Source organism: Rhinopithecus roxellana, chromosome 14 (assembly GCF_007565055.1).
Source record: "Rhinopithecus roxellana isolate Shanxi Qingling chromosome 14, ASM756505v1, whole genome shotgun sequence".
Lineage (NCBI taxonomy): Eukaryota > Metazoa > Chordata > Mammalia > Primates > Cercopithecidae > Rhinopithecus > Rhinopithecus roxellana.
The window spans coordinates 69898786-69917766 of NC_044562.1; the positions used below are offsets into that span (position 1 = coordinate 69898786).

At 37.3% G+C, this 18981-nt stretch overlaps 1 protein-coding gene across 4 annotated transcripts; it reads right to left on the reverse strand.

The window, feature by feature from the left end:
• Positions 1–739: 739 nt before the first annotated feature.
• RBM45 (RNA binding motif protein 45) lies at positions 740–18297 on the reverse strand. Of its 4 annotated transcripts, none has more exons than XR_004053220.1 (10): positions 17862–18297; positions 14281–14403; positions 12483–12609; positions 10261–10383; positions 9293–9478; positions 7044–7173; positions 6774–6866; positions 6404–6567; positions 4522–4722; positions 740–994 (listed from the first exon to the last, which is right to left on the reverse strand). XR_004053220.1 is itself a non-coding variant. In XM_030916728.1 (10 exons), exons 1-9 carry the CDS (start codon positions 18159–18161, stop codon positions 4530–4532), a joined length of 1431 nt encoding a protein of 476 aa, XP_030772588.1. In that variant the 5' UTR covers positions 18162–18297; the 3' UTR covers positions 740–994; positions 4522–4529. The 4 variants fall into 4 exon arrangements, 3 of the variants coding, with proteins under 3 accessions (XP_030772588.1, XP_030772589.1, XP_010380776.1); XM_030916728.1 differs by having other exon boundaries at positions 6782–6866; XM_030916729.1 differs by having other exon boundaries at positions 740–1032; positions 6782–6866.
• Between the last annotated feature and the right edge of the window lie 684 nt (positions 18298–18981).

The window sequence follows — 18981 nt, forward strand, 5'->3', positions numbered from 1 at the left end:
ACGCCTGGCTAATTTTGTAATTTTCTGTAGAGACCGGGTCCTCTATGTTGCCCAGGCTGGTCTCCTCTTGAACCCTAGGGCTCAAGTGATCCTCCCACCTTGGCCTCCTAAAGTGCCAGGATTATAGGTGTGGTGAGCAACCACCCCCAGCCCTAATTTTTAATTTTTAGTTTCAAAATAACTATACCTCCTATTGTAGTCTGTTTTGAAAATTCCTTACATTTCATATTTTTGGAGTGGCCATTATTTCTATAAAGATAAAAATGCCCATCCCCCAAAGCCACTGACATTTATTTAAATTTATTATCAACAAGTTTTAATTTTTTTTTATCACTGTTGCCTTATAATCTTAAAAGAGCTTTACAAAATTACCAACACATTTTGGTATAACTAAAAAAAAAAAACCATATAAAATATTTCCAATGATTTTGTCTTTTGTCCTTAGATTAAGTGTAAACAGTTAAGCTCCATGTACAGATTGAGTAGCAATTACCATATTTTATTGACTCTAAGATGCAATTGATTGAAAAAAAGCACCTTTTCATGTTTTATTAAGAAAGAAAATAAGGTTGTTAATTACATTATGCGATACAACTGATACCGAGATGCTTCTACTTTCAGGGGTGTTAAAATGTGAAAGATGTGCATCTCAAAATCAATGACATATGTCATTTAGTCAAATTCTAAAGACTGTCTATTAAATTTTTCCGTTCTTGTCTTTCACATAAATAAGTCATGATTTAGTTAGCAAAGAAAACTTTATTTCTGCTACATGTAACAACATATTGCTCTAAGGAACAACTATTATATTCGTTTTAGCATTAATGTATGGATTCAAAAATACATGTCAGCAATCCCTGCTTCCCAGACAAAACAATGCTGTACACAGACTATCAGGTATATGAAAAAAAAGCTGTCAACTGTCCACAGGGAATGCGTCCAGTCACATTTTCAGTCAGTCAGCTGAGGATTATGTCATTATTTAGTCTTTGTTCTGTAGAAAGAACACAACACAAGTATGAAAATCATCACCTGAAAGGAAAGGAAATAGCTGTTGTAGTATTCCTAAAATGTTAGGAATTGTTCCTTTATTTCAATATACCTAATGTTATCTGCTTAATCATAGCTGCCCCCAAATAAAACCAAACTTACTCAGAAGGGCGATGCAGGTGTTGAATTTCTAGAGGGAAAGTGTTGTGAATTAATAAAAAATCTGATTCTCTGAAATACTAAAATTTCTATTTTCCTCAAATAGAGAATTACATTGTGGTTATCAGACCCATCTCAAAATAGAACTCAACTATTTTCAATGTTATATCCTTGGATCAGCTGCTTCTATTTCCTGGGCATGACTCACTTAATCCCAGGCCCATACCTCAGAGAGAAAATAAACCAGCCTTCATGAACTGTGTTTGCAGCCTCTTAAAAATTAAAGAAACAAACAAAAAAGTGTACCTACCCCCCAAAACTTGTCACAATCATATAAAATTTGGGAAAGTCTTCCACAGTATCTTATCGAACCTTAAAATAAGGTAATATATTTATTTAATACACCAACAAAGAAGAGTCTCATAATGGAGTCCATTGTAAATAGAAGATCCGCAGCAAAAATAAAAAAGCCATGCTGCAATTAGAAGAAATTCAAAACCGTGTAGCTAATCGTATCCTATCCAAATAGCCATTTCAACTACCTGACCCCTCTTTTATCTCTGCCCTGAATATGTGTAACAGTTCAAAAAAGGGAAAAATGATAGATTAAAATTTTTGTGAACAGCCATGCTGAATATGCAATTCCTCTAATGTAGGAAATTGGATGAGTTTAAGGGAAAAATGTGGTATTATAAGGCTTAGTTCTCACAGTACCAACTGGCCATGAGGTAGTTTTATATCATTATACTTTTAGTTTCTGATCATTTGGATGTCATTATTTTAGATAAGAGGACATCTCAAAGGTTTCACTGAAGCTACAAATGCAAGAGTTTTAGCTTAGACTTGCAAAGCCTTTTTTTCATTTTACAAGGAATTTTGTTGACTCATTGTCTCTCAAAAGCCCTATGAGAAAACTGGGGCTCAAAAAGGCCAAGAGGGTCAGGTGCAGTGGTTCATGCCTGTAATCCCAGCACTTTGGGAGGCCGAGGAAGGCAGATGACTTGAGCTTAGGAGTTCAAGGCCAGTCTGGGCAACATGGCAAAACCCTGTCTTACAAAAAAAAAATTACCCGGGCATGGTGGCACATGCCTGTAGTCCTAGCTACTCGGGAGGCTGAGCTGTGAGGACTGCTTGAGCCCAGGAGGCAGAGGTTGTAGTAAGCCAAGATCAGGCCACTGCACTCCAGCCTGGGTGACAGAGTGAGATTCTGTGTTTAAAAAAAAAAAAAAAAAAAAAAAAAGGCATAGAGACCAACTCAGTCACAGTTAAATGGCTTTTTATTTTAAGCCCAATATTCTCTTTAACATGTAAATAATCATTAGAAAAGGTTCAACCATAAGAGTAATTTATATACTTTTCTATACTGAGAAGTCTAAAGTCTATATTATTGTCCTTTTTAAGGACAAAGATTTATTGAGTAAAAGCAAGAGCTATTTCCTATTCTTGAAATATTCACAGACTAGAAAAAACACATTTTTTGCATGCTAGAGAATAGCTTGTCCAAACAGAATTCATTCTTACCATTTTATCCATAAACAGGAAAAAATGCTTGCTAATTCTTTTTCACTGCCAATTTAATATATCCAGGGTTAAATTGCTAACAATTTATGGTACAATGAGAGTGGTTTTGTCATTTAATAAAATATTTTAAAAGATTTAAAAATTAGGATTATTCATAATGGGCCCAATGGGCACTTTCTCTTGTCAAATGCCTTCTATGAAGGAGGAACTAATTATGTGATCTGTTCTAGGAGAGGAAGGGTCATCAGCAGTGAGGCCTGGCAGGATTCATTCTCATATGTGCTAGCTCACACAATTGGTCAGAAAGAAAATCTTAAGTGAAAAAAATAAAGGTTTCAAACCAGTAACTTCAAACTGAATTCAAAGTGCCTGCCATCTACTACATTTGACCTATAGTAGACTTGGAAAGTTGGTGTGTGTGAACAGGAAAACAGCTTCCCCTGAAATTCAGAATTATTTTACAGAATAAAAAGGGCCAAACTTTAGGCTGGGCACGGTGGCTCATGCCTGTAATCCCAGCACTTTGGGAGGCCGAGGCGGGCGGATCATGAGGTCAGGAGATCGAAACCCGGTGAAACTCCGTCTCTACTAAAAACATGAAAAATTAGCCAGGTGTGGTGGTACACGCCTGTAGTCCCAGTTACTGGGGAGGCTGAGGCAGGAGAATTGCTTGTATCCAGGAGGTGGAGGTTGCAGTGAGCTGAGATCTCACCACTGCACTCCAGTCTGGGTAACAGACCAAGACGTCTCAGAAAAAAAGATTAAAAAAAAAAAGCCAAACTTTAAGGAATGTTTCCCCAAACCACACAGATATAAACTAAAGAAATTATAGTTTGATTTTTGGAAACTAATAAATAAAATAGGAAATGGAATTCATATGGCTGTATGTATCAAAATTTACAATAAAGAGTTTTTGGTAAATTGTTAGGTTTTCTTAAAAAATACATATATGCACACGAGAATATTTTCTTTTTCTTTTTTCTTTTCTTTTCTTTTTTTTTTTTTTTTTTGAGATGGAGTCTCGTTCTGTCGCCCGGGGCTGGAGTGCAGTGGCCGGATCTCAGCTCACTGCAAGCTCCGCCTCCCGGGTTCACGCCATTCTCCTGCCTCAGCCTCCGGAGTAGCTGGGACTACAGGCGCCCGCCACCTCGCCCGGCTAGTTTTTTGTATTTTTTTAGTAGAGACGGTGTTTCACTGTGTTAGCCAGGATGGTCTCGATCTCCTGACCTCGTGATCCGCCCGTCTCGGCCTCCCAAAGTGCTGGGATTACAGGCTTGAGCCACCGTGCCCGGCCATGAGAATATTTTCTGAAGGTACTGTTTTAATGCATAAACTCACAAATATAAGTCCAGAAAACACCAATATTTAGGTTCAAAAGGTCCAAAAATGATATATTATTTGATATTACTTTTTAGGCATTTCATTAGAGAGAAGCCAAAACATTATCTTTCTAAACGACTGTTATAAATTACCTCAATTCATAACTCAAGACACCAATTCTTCAAGTTAAAAATCTTTAGAAGTATTTCAATTTTTTTTTTAAAGCAATCCTTATTCTAGCACTGGACAATTTTAAAGTTTATATAAACACATAATAAAAAGTCAAATTCTTAAAATCTAAGATTTCACAAACAAAAAACAATTATCTTTCTAAACTGAAATGTGATTTTATTTTATAGAAGGGCAAAAACATTCTTCAGTAAATGTTAACAATTTTTAAAGTTTAAATCGTTGCAAAGCTCTTTTAACTGACAACTTCTAAATCACTAAAAAGTTCATAAAGTACTTACACATATTCCTCATATACTATTTACTCAATATGTTTTAAAATTCAGATTAAAAAGGACTTACCTCAAGAATCAGTAAGTTCTTTGCCGTTTGTTAGACTCTTCTCTTGGCGAATCTGCCAGCATAACTTTAAGTCTCACCCCATTCAGAATCTTTCCATGTAGAGTGGCAATGGCATCATTAGCACTTATTCTATCGGCGTACTTGGCATACCCCACATTTTTTCCTGATACAAGGTAAACTTCGATCAGGTTACCAAAACGACTGAAACAAAGTAAAATAATAATCAACCAAAATTGATAAATAGAGCTTCTCAAGTCTAAAATTTGGAGTCCATTCTTGACTCCTTTTTCACCCTTCTCCCCACATCTGACATCCCACTCATGTCATCTTAAACATCTCAATCAGTCAATTCTATTCATTCTCATTCAGACCATCATCTTTTCCTTAATCTAATTCCTTTTTCACTAGTTTCCTTACCCCTGGGCTTGTCCCTCTTCAATCCATTTTCCACTCTGTCTTTTGAGTGATCTTTCTAAAACATAAATATGATCATTTACTCCCTAAAAGTCCCCTCAGCAGCTCCCCACTGCCTCCATGGTGGCAACAAATCCCTTAACATAGCTCGAGAGCCTTTCTGACATGGTCCTTGGACTCTTTAGTTTCATCTTCCCTAACAATCTCTCAAATTACCTATCTAATAGCCCTTCTTTTACATTCTCTATGGCAGAAATAACCACGCATACCCCCAGCTTTCACCTGTGGAGAAATTATTTTTATCCTTCAGGTCTCCACATACACCTGCCTTCTTTCAAGGCTTCTCAAGAGTTTCTAAGGTAACTGCTCCTCCTATGTATCTTACACATTCCTTATCACAGCAACAATCACACCGGGTTGTAATTTTCTGTTTACCTGTCTGTTTCCTACATGAGATCAGCTCTAAGAGGACAAGAACTATAATGTCTTGTCCATTTAATATTTTGTTTACATAATGTCTCTTGTACTTAGCACAGTTCCTGCCTTGAACAAAGAAGAGGTTCAAGAAAAAAACTAAATATATCAATTAAATAAAGGTCAAAATACTTGAACCATGTCCTGATTTTTTTTTCCTTTTGAACCTCAATACACTATCACATTATGTCCCTAATATTTTGTGCAGTTCTTTAACAAGCTTCCTATCTATCTAATTCACTAACATTCTTGTAAGGCAAATGGGAAAAAGGCTTAAAAGAAAAACTGAAGAAAGGAGTTATGTTAAAAACACAAAAATAAATAAGAACCTTCTCTTTTTTATATAAAAAACATTTATATATTTTTCCCTACAATCAAGTAATAGTTTACACAATGTGACTGGATAACCCTTAAGGATCCAACAATGCACCAACAAAACAGAAGATGCTTAGTAAAAAAAACACAAAAAACAAAAAGGGTCTCACTCTGTCACCCAGGCTGAAGTACAGTAGCACAGTCTTGGCACACTGCAACCTCGAGCTCTTGGGCAAAAGCAATCCTGCCACCTTAGCCTCCCAAGTAGCTGGGACCACAGGCATGTACCACCATGCCTGGCTAATTCTTGTCTTTTTTGTAGAGATGGGGTTTTGCCATATTGCCCAGGCTGATCTTGAACTCCTGAGCTCAAGCGATCCTCCCACCTCAGCCTCCCAAAGTGTTGGGATTACAGGCATAAGCTACTGCACCAGGCTCATTTTATGTCTTCAAAAACAAAATAGCAGGAAATTCTGTATGGAGCCTTAGGATGTGTGTCTGATAAACAAGAGAAGAAAACAATCAGAAATTGAAAAAGATGATACAAATGAGGAGTTTTTAAAACCAGAGAACAAATCATCTCTACCTGATAGGTACTAGAGGAAAGAAGTGTCTAGATTATGAGAATAATTAAATTACTAGTGTAAATAAAATATAACAAAAAGTGTAACTTTCTTACCAGAATATATCTTCTAATACGTCTAAAGGTAAAGGATGAGGATTAAACACAATAAAAAGTCTTTCTTTCACAGGAGTTTCAGGAGGGGCTTTTTTTTTGCATGATGGAAGTACAACATCTGTCTGGATTTGAGGCAACTGTGATCCAGAGCTTCCTCCAAATTGCTGTTAACAGGCAGAAAACAAGAAAAAGAAAAAAATGCCCTTTAGGGATTTTTGGCCAAGAGCTAAAGACAGATATGTATCATGGCATCTATGTGGTCTTCCACTATAGCTCTGAAAATTTTCTTACATAGGCAATCGACAAAGTATGATTTCTCTTCACATTTATTTTATATGCTATTGATATATTATAAAGGTTAAATTCTTACCTACTTACCATAAGTTGTTGCTGACTTGGGTTATTCCACACCATTGATGCAAGCTGTGCAGCTACCATCTGTGTTGCCATTTTTCTAAGGAGACTGGAGACAATAACTGATAATTTACAGAAAACTAAAAATATTCAGTCTTTTAACAGTAACTTGTTTTGTGTGACTTTCTCACCTGAGAGGTCAACTGTTTTCTATTTTTATTCTTCAAGTCCTATCAATCATGTACACTCAAAGCTTGGCTTTAGACACTCCTGGAATGGTACTTACTCTGTTGCATTACTTCCATCATCAATGAAGGAAACACCTATTCGATTCCCAGGAGGGTACTGAAATCCATGTAATTTGTATTTTGCATAAATAGCTGATGCTACATTAAAATACTGAACCACTCCATGACCTAAAATAGAGAATATACAGAAATGAAAAAGGAAAGCAGATTGAGTGCCTAAGGCCTATGTTATAATCTATCTCAAAAGTGAAACCATATAGAACTCTAATATCACATAACTAGTAAATATAGAGTCAAATGTATCAGAAAACACAGTTCTGTTATCATGTGTGCAACAAGTGTATTCCTACAAAAGGAAGAAATAATTTAGGGAAAAATATGAACATGAAATTTTAAGGAAAATGGAATATTAACATATACTCTGTCTAATAAATTTAATTTTAGGATACTGGCTTTTCTTATATGACACCAATATACTTAAAAGTCTAAATTTTTATTCTTTGAAATCTACTTTGAAATTTTAAGATTTTCCCAACCATACTGGGTAGGAAATGAAATGAGAAGTGATAGTTGAAAAGAATATATACTCATCCTGGCTATCTGCAGCAGTAGAGAGAGGAAAAGTGATTTGAATGAAAAACAAAAAGATAGGGAACAGAGGATCTCAGATCCACAAGTGACATATTTTACATTCCTTTGGAGAGATTTCTGCTAAAGGGATGAATTTCAATTTAGGAGGGTGATGCTGAAGGCAGGGACAATGTTATAATGCATTCCTTCGAGAGCCCAGGAGCCTGTGACACAACCAAAAGGTTTTCACATTTATAATACAAACCACTGGGGAAACACTTATAATTTATGTTCATCTGAAAACCCAAGCATCCAATATTTTAATGGAATTAAAATAAAATGCAGAAATCAAATGACCATATAAAGTTAATTCAAATGAGATTCGAACTATATGATGACACCTCTATTAATAAAAAGATGTTCTAATGACACATATGTTTCAGACACATCCAACCAGAGAACCAAAACAGGAGGTACAGGAACAAATACATTTCAACCTACCAGATAAAAGGGAGGGAACAAAACAAAATAAACACAACTTCATATGCATAAAACAAATGTGCCAGAGAACACAAAAATGTGTACCTAGAAGTCTTAGAATGGAGAATGACAACATATGATCAGGTTAAGGTTGGGGATGGCTCAAAGCTCTACAAAAAGACTAGTGCTGGGTCAGGTACTAGTGAGTATGTGGGGGTGTCTGTATGAAGGGTGGAGTTATCTTAGTCCTGTTGGTCCACACGACCAAACTCACATCACTACTTCTATGTCAACAGCCATGTCACTCTAAAAGGACTAAATCAGGTATCCTTACAAAACTGGAAGAAATGCCAACCAAGTATGATTTCTCTACCACCCCTCACTAACAAAGGAAAAAAAACCCTTAGATTTACTGAGTGCCCTATTACATGCCAGAACTTGCATTAGGTTATTTTACATATATTACATCTAACTCTTACCCAACCCTGGCAAAGAAGGTATCAATGATCCCATTTTACATATAAGGAAAGAGAGGCTCAGAGGGGATAAGCAAATTGCCAAGGTCTCAAAGCTACATGCCACTGCTGGGATTTGTACCTGATTCTGATGCAAAATGGAATGCCAGACTTTCCCATTATGCCACAATGCCTCCATTAACAAAGAGCCTTAATAAAATCAAAAGCTTAAAACACAAAGATGGGTTAGCTAATGCTAGATAATGGGTGTAATCAATTAACTAATTAATAAGTTCAAATGGCTGATATTGGAGTCTTGCTTCCACTGAGAATTGGAAGAAGCAGAGAGAGAAGTAGGGCATTTAGATGCTTGGAATGAAGGGAAGGAGGGATATAAATTTAAGAGAAAGAGATCTAGGGATGAATGAGGAGGAAACTTTGTGAGTTTCATAACTTTGTCTAGCATTAACCAAAAGAGTAAATAGAGACAGAGGCTCTATCCTGAGGTATTTTTTGTTGTGCAACTGGAATACAGAATGTTATATTTTATGGGAGTTAAAATGTATTTTAAAGTGAACAATTTTGTAAAAAGAACATATATTTCCAGGGCTTTGTTTATTAAGGTATCACCATATTTTGAAGTCTAAAGTAGAGAAAAAGGAAAGACAAAATTCCTCTCATATGAGCAGTATCTGATATAAAAGTGCCACTGGAGAAAAGCCATTTTAACACAACTCTGTGTGTGTGTGTATATATATATTTTAATGTGAATATTATTTTACCATAATTTGAATAAGGATCTCGTTGAACTTCACAATATTCCAATCCTGGTACTATATCAAAAATGCTGAAAAGCTGTTCTTCAGTGAAAGGAACTCTTGATACAACTGACAGTCGTTTGGAGATTGCTTCCTGGCCTCGGCTGTCATTCTTGTCAAAACTTGAAAATTCAGATTGTTGTTCTCCAACAATATAAAAAAAAGTAAATCTTTAGATTTCTACACAGCCAACAATTCACTTAACATTTTAAATACTAGAATACAAAGAGTCCATTGTACTGAATAAAGCCACTGTATTTTGTAATAGGCTTCTGGTCATCAGAACTACTGATGAGACTAATGACAAGAAAACAGACAACTCTCCCAACTCCCCTACCTTTAATGCAGAAATATAAGAAGAAATGCATAGTCTAATTTCACAGAAATAAGTTTAGTATGCAAAACTGAAAAATATGGCAAGTATTTTACCTAAAAGTTTATGTCAAATAACATTCACAGGCCTTACTTTCATTACCCATTTTTCCCTTTTTCTATCAGAGCTTCTACTTTTACCATTCCTCTCTTTTCTGTAGCCCTAAATTTAAAGCAGCAGTAGTTCTGGGACAAAATTTTAGGACTCATACTGAGAGGATATCTACATATGTCTTTTTAAGTTTTTGGTCAGCTGTATAGCAGCAGAAGCTCACCCAAAAAAGTGGCAGTGATATGTGGCAGTGGCAATAGTTTCTAATATGAGGAATGCATAATTAAACAGAGAAAACTATAATTAGAAATCAGTTAAACAAAATAAGTGTTAAATATTAAGAACCTTAGGAGTCATAATCCACGTTTTAGAAATAAAAAAAACTACATTTAAGATTTTTATTCACTAGGTGAAATTTATAGATGCCCAATAACAGAGTATTTTTTAAAACCCAAATTAGATCGCATATACTACATTATACTATTAAAAGTAAAGGTCGCCTACTTACCAAATGGAAACATAGTTACTCTAGGTTCATGTCCCAAAGCCTCTTGCCTCATATTACTATAATAATCTTGTTCAGAGGATTCAGATGCTTTATTTTTAGGTTCAGCCAAGATTGCTCTAAAACCTGAAAAGAAAACCCATGAATTTCAAGTTTCATAGCAAATTTAACATACCTGCAAATATACTTGATTGCTAGTGCCTGACTCAGCTTTATAAATATAATTGTACAAAGGAAAATCTATACAACGGCCATCTCCTCCAAACCTACTTCTTTGCTTTCTGGAAGATGGCAAAGAGTAAATGACAAACAGCAAGTATACCAAATTATGGGTCAATGTAGACATGAAAGATCAGCAATTCTATGCTATCCCTTCCCATCTTCCCCTGTTACAGATAATATCATCATTCATTCACTTAAGCTCCTCAGTATCAAAATCCTGTAGGGCTTCTTCATATTTAACCTGTCACCAACGTTCTTCCTTTGAAATGTGCACAACTGGAATATGCTATCTTTTACCCTAACTTCCTTGCCTCTCTTTTTAATTTAGATTCTCTTCAATTAATTACAACAGCCCTTTAACTGGATTTTTTTTGCTTCTGAATCAAGGTTTCTTAACTAGGGGACCAAGGATGAGCTTCAAAAGGTGGGAAGACTCCATGAACCCTCTGAAACTTTAAATAAAATGCTTATTATGCATTTATGTGCACATGGGCATATTTCAAGGGTTCAGTTTTCTTCACATTATTCAGTGGCTTAAAAAGGATAAAACCAGCTAGTTTGAATTCTTCTCTGGAAATCTATCATTAATACTGTGGGGTTAGATCAACTGTTCTTACTTTTGTCTTTCTAAACAATCTACAAAGGAATTCTAATGTGGACTAACCTTGAACTTTTCCTAACCTCCCATATATTGTTCCCATGTTCCAATGTACCTAGTTAACTGTGTCTCAGAATGTCTCAACAGAAATACTGTGCTTTACTCAGACAGCTGTCTTCACAGCACTAAGCAAAAGACATGTTTATTTCTGGCATTGTGCCTCTGCTAGCACTGCTCTCACCTTCTGTCCTGCCTACTCGACACAAGACACAAGTCCTACCCCCTCGGCATATGTTGCCATGCTCATCCAGCACACTTGTTTTTCACCATTGACAGACTCTACCATACACTTATGAACATTTTTTTCATTTGGCAAATTCTTACTGAGTCTACTATAAATGGCAGTTACTTTTATAGAGAGCTTAATATCTTTATCGAGGGCCTATTATTGTACTAGATACCTGGAGTGACAGACTAATAAGACATACTTCTTGCTTTCAAAGACCCTTTTAAAAAAGTTCTTCCATTATTCTTTATTTTTTGCCTATTAGATCTTGGCTACCCAATACAGCTATAAATTCCTTAAATGTGAGGGCTGCCACATATACTTCATCTGTATCTCTCTACTTAGCATATCGATCAGTATACTGCAGGTACTCAATTAGTGCTGGCTAAATGAGAAATTCAGAAGGATCTAAGAGAAAATTTTCATATGTACCTTAGGGGTATCTAAGAATTCTACTGATGAACAGTAATTTTTTCCAGTATGTGTAGATTTTTATAATGTCCTAAAATCCAGTAATTTAATCATTCTACATATCAATATACCTAACTAGAAGTATACCAACAAAGAATATTCTCCTTGACATCTTTAAAATTCTTATTCTTTATATATACAGCAACATCAGAAGATCACATTCATGTCATTCTAGCTTGAAATTAACCCTATCTATATCAATTACCTATGTTAGCACATCTTATAAATCTTATCCTTAACCTAAAGGTTTATTAATTTTACTTTATACTCTTTGGGATGTAGGTCAACTATAAACAAATATAAAGAATATTTTAAAAACCCTGAAAAGGTAAGTCAAGTTTTTAATACATAAAATTCTAAAATACCTTTAAAAACCCTAAAAACCTATACAAATAATACCCAAGGTATGCATTTCACTTACTAAGTTAAAGTAGTTGCTCTTATTTCTTTAAGATAGTGCCTCAATGAATGTTTAATCATAGCCCCAAAATATTTTTCTTCCTTGGACTGTAAATATTTAAATAGCCATTGCTAAAATTACATTAGCAGAAAAAGTTACTATCAAAAACCAACATTAAATTCAGTTATTTAGAATAATCAGAATTTTTTACAAAAGTTTTTAACAATGTTAAACAAACACATCCTTACTTCTATCACAGTTTTCTATTGCTTGGGCAGCTTGTGATGGTTTTAAGTATCGTACGTAGCCCAAACCTTTACTTTCTCCAGTGACTTTATTCTTAATAATGCTGCAATACTCGATATCTCCATACACCTAAAAGAGTTAAAAGACACGATTTCAGGGGACATAAAATTCATTGAACAGAGTATTTCAGAACTAAAAAGTTGTTTATATGTTACCCTTGCATGCAAACAAAGAAATAAACAGTATAAACTATGCAGATATTGCAACATGCAAATATGCTTATTTCACAGACGAGGAAGCTAGGCTTTAGAGAAACCAAAGAGGGACAAAGTCACAGAAGAAGAGTTAGAATTTGTACATGGTCTGGATAGCTCCAAAGTCTTGCTCAACAGTGGTTAAGAGCCAGAGCTCTGGAATTAAACTTTCTAGATTGAAATCCTGAATCAACCACTCATTAATTAGGCAGTTTACTTATTCTCTCTGTACCTACCTCTTTATTAAACGGGCCTAACAGTAGTATCTACCTCACAGGGTTGTTTAAGAATTAATTGAAGTAAAACATGTGAAGTGCTTACATGGGGCTTGGAACATACTCAAAGAACATTAGCTATAATTACTTATCTGTCTTCTAACAGGAACATAAATGATTGTGTATTCTTTTGAAGGAGCGCTTTTCAAAGGGTATCTCTAAAATATGCTGGTTCACTCAGAAAGTTACTATTTTGAGAAACATGCAGTAGTGTTTACTTTTAATGTTCAAAGAAATATGGAATATAATTGATATTATTTATTTTATAAATTCTTATGTAATCAATTAGCAACTTAATTATTGTACACTAGATTAAAGTGTCATATTTGTTCATTCAGGAAAAGATAAAAATTTATAAATATTTAAGGTAAAAAACATTTTCCTTACTACTGGAGGATACATAAAATATACGTTTTTGGTATTTGCTATTTTTGAAGTATTTTATTGAATTCTCAATTGGGGTAGGAGCGAAAGTTTGAAAATTACTTTTTACTGCTTGTTTTTTTTCTTGCTTGTTGCCACCCAAATCATGGGAGGATTAGTAGAAAAAAGATAAAGAACTACAATTCAAAACAATTTAAAAATTGCTTTTTAATAATTTGTGTGAAAGCTTATCACTGCATAAGTTAAGGGCTAAAAAGACTTAAAATTATCCTCAAATTTCATTTATATAGGTCAGAGCTATACTTATGTTTTCTTCTTTAAATATAACTCCTTCAAAGGCCTAATTTTAGGACAAAAACTCTTCAAAGAATAAGCCTTTCTGTGAACGAGTACCATGTCAACACACCATAGGCCTTTTCTAAATACTAGATAATACAGTTCACACACTCAGGTCTGCCTGACTCGCCTCTACATGCCAGGCAATAGAGGGGAGTGAAAAGAGCATGCTTTGAAATTTTAAAGACCAAGAGCAGGCTCCAGACTCCGATAGCCTGGGTTTAAATCATAGCTCTACCACCTACTAACTGTGTGACTTTACTTAAAAGTTTCTGAGTTTTATACTTCATTTCTGTGAATCTCTACTTTCACAATAAAGTAGGGGGAGACTACCATTACTATTTTCCCAGCTTTTATATATTCTTTAATTTTAAAAACTAATTTATGCTAGGTTTAATATTTAAAGAGTAGATTGAAATTGACGTAAACAGTTATGTAATTCCCCACGACTACTCTATTGACCTTATTCCAACGACACTTCAGATTTAGTACCCATACAACCTGTGTAGGACTATGAGTTATCACATATGCTAGCTGATTAGAATAAGTACCTTAAATTTTTCCCGCAGATCTTCTTCTGTGTAGGACTTTGGTATCATAACAAAGATTCTTGTAAGTTCTTCATCTTCAACATCTCGGTGACTTCCAGATGATCGGGACTGTGCAATGAAAACCTAAGAAACAAACAAAACTCCCAAAATAAAATAATGTCAACTATTTTCCCATTTCTTAAATTTTTTTCAAAAGCAATTATTCTTGCAATGACTTTTTATTTATTTATTTTGAGATGGGGTCTCGCTGTGTCACCCAGGCTGGAGTGTAGTGGTGTGATCATGGCTCACTGCAGTCTCAACATTCTAGGCTCAAGTGATCCTCCCACCTCAGCCTCCCAAGTAGCTGGGACCACAGACACATACCACAACACCCAGCTAATTTTTTAACATTTATAGAGACAAGGTCTTGCTACGTTGCCCAAGATGGTCACAAATTCCTGGACTCAAGTGATCCTCCCACTTTGACCTTCCAAAGTGCTGGGATTACAGGTGTGAGCCACCATGCTGGGCCTGCAATGACTTTTTTTAATGAGATCATACCAATCTCTGCATTGATTTTTTCCCAAATGTATTTCTACTTTTGCATTTGTTTTTAGCCAGAGCAATTTGAATAAATGTAATATAATTAATTAAAACACCATAAACAACGATCCTTGCATTGTTTGTTTCTTTTACCTTTAAAGGGGTCTCTATATCTTGGTATCTGATCCACTGCTGGTAAAGGGGGCTCTGTATCATTCAAGCATGAGAAAACTGGAACTTATGAAATTCCAGAGTAGGAAGCAGTGACCAAGAAAACCACAGTATTAGAGACATATCCCTTTATAGTCTACTTCTAGTTATTCCTACAATAAATCTATACTGTATGCCAAGCACTATATGAGTACAACTATTGAGTAACACAGAAATGGCCCACTAGAGTCTTGTGGCTGATATCAGTAATAAATGGTAAATAGGGAAATACAATAGGGAAGCTTTAAGTATATGCAAAGACACTAGAGAAAAAAAAAGAATCTCAGGTAAGACGAAATTGGAAGTGCCATCAGAACACAGATTTCTACATTTTAGAGGACTGAGGTGTTTCAAATCTCTGATAAAGGAGACAGTCTATGTAGAATGTATGTAAAATAATTAACCTCCTCATGGTAGATATCTCCCATAAATTTTCACCTTCAAAGACTATGAGTGTTCATAGGCTCTAGATAAGAAGCATTCTTGCAAAACTAAAGCCAAGATTTTTTTCTTCTGTTTTCTAGGTTTCCCCCTTTCCACCAGATAACATAGTTGGTCACAGAATAACTTTTACTTGGACAATCTTTTCTGGCTGAGGCCTGGTATGATAATATTCTTGTGTTACAGATCCTCTGAAACTTTGCAAAAGCAAAGTACAATAGAAATACTGAAGCTGAATTAATTTAACTGGAAATGCTGAAAACAACACAAGAGTGTTCCAGTTGAAGATGGCTCAAGCTGCAGCTGCAGAATGAAACTAGGCTGTTAGGGTGTGGTGGCTCACAACTGTAATGGGAGGGTGAAATGGGAGGATCACTTGAGCCCAGGAGTTTGAGACCTGCCTAGGCAACATAGTGAGACCCTGTCTTTATGAAAAATAAAAAAATTAGCTGGGCATGGTGGTGCACATCTGTAGTCTCAGCTACTCGGGAGGGAGGATGAGGCAAGAGGATTGCTTGAGTCTGTCAGGTAGAGGCTACAGTGAGCTGTGATCAAGAAGCCACTGCACTCTAGCCTGGGTGACAGAGCGAGATTCTGCCTCAAAAAAAAAAAAAAAAAAAAAAAAAAAAAAAGAAAGAAAGAAAAGAAACTAGACTGTCTAGCTAGGTACTATAGTGAAACAACCTTCTGGCTAAAACTGAATAGTCAAAAATGTGACAAAGAAAATAGTAAAGTTTATTTCTTTCTGGGAACAAGATCTTTAATTTCTCTGCAGCTAAAAGACAGGATACATTTCAGTGCTGGGCCTTTAATTTCTCTTGTAGAAATTTATCAGGGGAAGGTGGTCCACCAATTTCAAATATGGCACATTTTTTTGGGTTGTACACATGGGCTCTGTGGCCATGTTACACTCAAAATATAAAAACCCTCTCCACTAAGGTCATAATTGGGCAGCGATGAAACTCATCAGTCTAGTACAGGGGTCAGCAAACTACCGCTCCATTTTTGGTATAGCCCATGATGTAAGAACTGTTTTTACAGTTTTTAAGGACTGTAAAAACTGTCCTTAAAAACTGTAAAAACAGACAAGGATTTGTGACAGAGACTGTATGTGGCCCACAAAGCCTAAAATATTTACTAGCTAGCCCTTTACAGAAAAAGTTTGTCAACTCCTGATTCTGTATGCTGTGACCCTAAATTAATTTTGTTGCTCTCCTATTCTGACACACTTCAGAGGGTTGGAGAGGTGGGAGGAAGGGACTGTTTACTGTGTTGCTGGTATATTCCCAGGCTCCTTCTCTTTTCTGCATGGAGCAAGACCTCCAGAGACTGAAATATCTCTGAGTCCTTTATTTACGTAAGTCCATAATAATACCGTTCTCAATTTGGAAAACAATTTTTTTTTAAAATTGAGAAAATATTTTTGTGCAAAGTACCAACAGAATAACATACATAGCAACTATTTACACGGGGCAGACGAAGGGTACAATTTAAGCAATTGCCAGATTCTCAGGACTGAGTCCTGATTTGAGATCACAAGGAGTAAGCAGTGACATCTTGGCTATTACCGATCAACAACAAGGACATATTGAGGGCTTACCCTGTGCGAGGCACTGTGCTAAAAGCACAGATTATGTCAAATAACCCACAAAATGATCCTTCCTGACATGTGTCATTATCACAATGATTTGGCTCTTCTTAAGGCAGTTTACTTTGGTCTGCTTTCAAAGAAAATTTGCAGTAACGGAAAGGGTCACGAACCAAATGTATGCTATTAACACTTTCAGAAACAGAGCTCGTTCAAAATAATTTTCCAAAATAACAAAATGTGATGAATATGTAACAGTGACCGTTTTAAACACCTGCACTTAGTATTATATACATGTATTCTTTTGTCTGGTACTGGGAAAACGTCCATTACCAGAGGTCCCCAGTTTAAAGTACTTTTGTCAAGTTGTTAACACCTCATCTCTACCTGAGGAAAAGTAGAGTTTTTCTGTTTGTTATATATGGAAATTCTGGGCATCTGAGAGAGGAAGGTCAGAAAAGTACTCAAAGTAGGCTAGGACGAGTTTGGCAGTGAACTCAACAGCTGGTGGATTAGTGAGGGCGAGGCAGAGGGGAGGCCCAGCCACTGCTGTTCTGTCACCCGGTGGCCGCGGTTGCCTGGTCCGCTCTCGGGGGGCAAACATTCCGCTTCCCGTCCCCTTCCCTGCAACCCAGCGCAGCTTCGTGGGAGGGGAGACTCTCCTCAAAGCAGCCCCTGTCCCTACGCCAGGTGCTGTCTGGTCAGCTGCCGGGAACGGACGTTCCACTCCTCCCTCACCCCGGCAGAGCGGCAGGTGAAGGGAGGTCCGAAAGGCCCACTCCTTCCCCCGAGGGCACCCCGACCCGGGCACCCGCACCTTGATGGGCTTGGTGTCGTTGGGGCCGAGGCACTGGCCATGCATCTCCTCCATGGCCCTGCAGGCCTGTGAGCTGCGGGCGAACTTGACGAAAGCAATGCCCTTGGACTCCTTAGTGTGCTTGTCCCGCACCACCCAGATGTCCTGGATGTCGCCAAAAGGCGAGAAGCGCTCCCTCAGCACCGACTCAGGCGTGTACTTGCTGATCACAAGGAAGATGCGGCTGTTGGGCGGTTCGTCCAGGCTGTCCACGCCCGGGCGGAAGCCCCCACCGCTCGCAGAGCTGCCAGCTTCGTCCATGGTATTCCACCCAAATGCAAGAGCCTTAGTGCTCTTTCCTTCTGCGGTGTCTGCCACCGCCGATGTCTCACACCCAGGCTTTGCGGGCTCGGTGCTCCGCTTCCGGGAGAGAGAGGAGTCCGGCGCCAGGGGCTGTCCAGCTGCGCAGGATGCGGCCTTCCGGGGAGCGGCCTGCAGCGCCCCCTGGCGACGCGGGGGACCCTGATGCAGTCTAAGTCTCCAACCCAGCTGAGCCTTGGCCCAAGTATCAGTTGTGTAATCCTTGTTCCCTGCAGGCAGAAAAGCGCTGCCTACTGCACAGGCTTTCCCAACGCTGGCTTAACCCCACCCCTAAGGCCAAGGATTCTTTCCAGTGTTAAAGAAAAAATTATTCATGACACGCATTAGAGATGGTACAGGAGGGCCAACTTTGACAAAAGGAGACATGGTGATAGGTCCAGGGACAGCTGCAATGGGGTCTTGCAGTGGGAGAGAGAGATTGGACTGAATTTTTACTCTAATAAGGACACATTTCTAACCAAGAAGCTGGGTGGGAGGTCAGTGGATGGAAAATTACTAAGAGGGTACATCAGGGTTAAGGAGGATTCTGGCTAAACCAACTTGACAGGATACTTGCTGAAGGCAGGCCAGGGTGATTGATATCTGTGGTGGTCAGATACTGGATTTTCACTACACTGATTCAGCAGGATTCTTGCGCAAATTGGATTCTACAGGGACAGACAGCCCAAGATCAAGCCTAGTCAAGCAGAGGACTCAGAGGAGCCTAAGTAAGTTTTGGTTAAAGAGGAGAGTCCTTTGTCACCATCTTGGTCATAAGCTC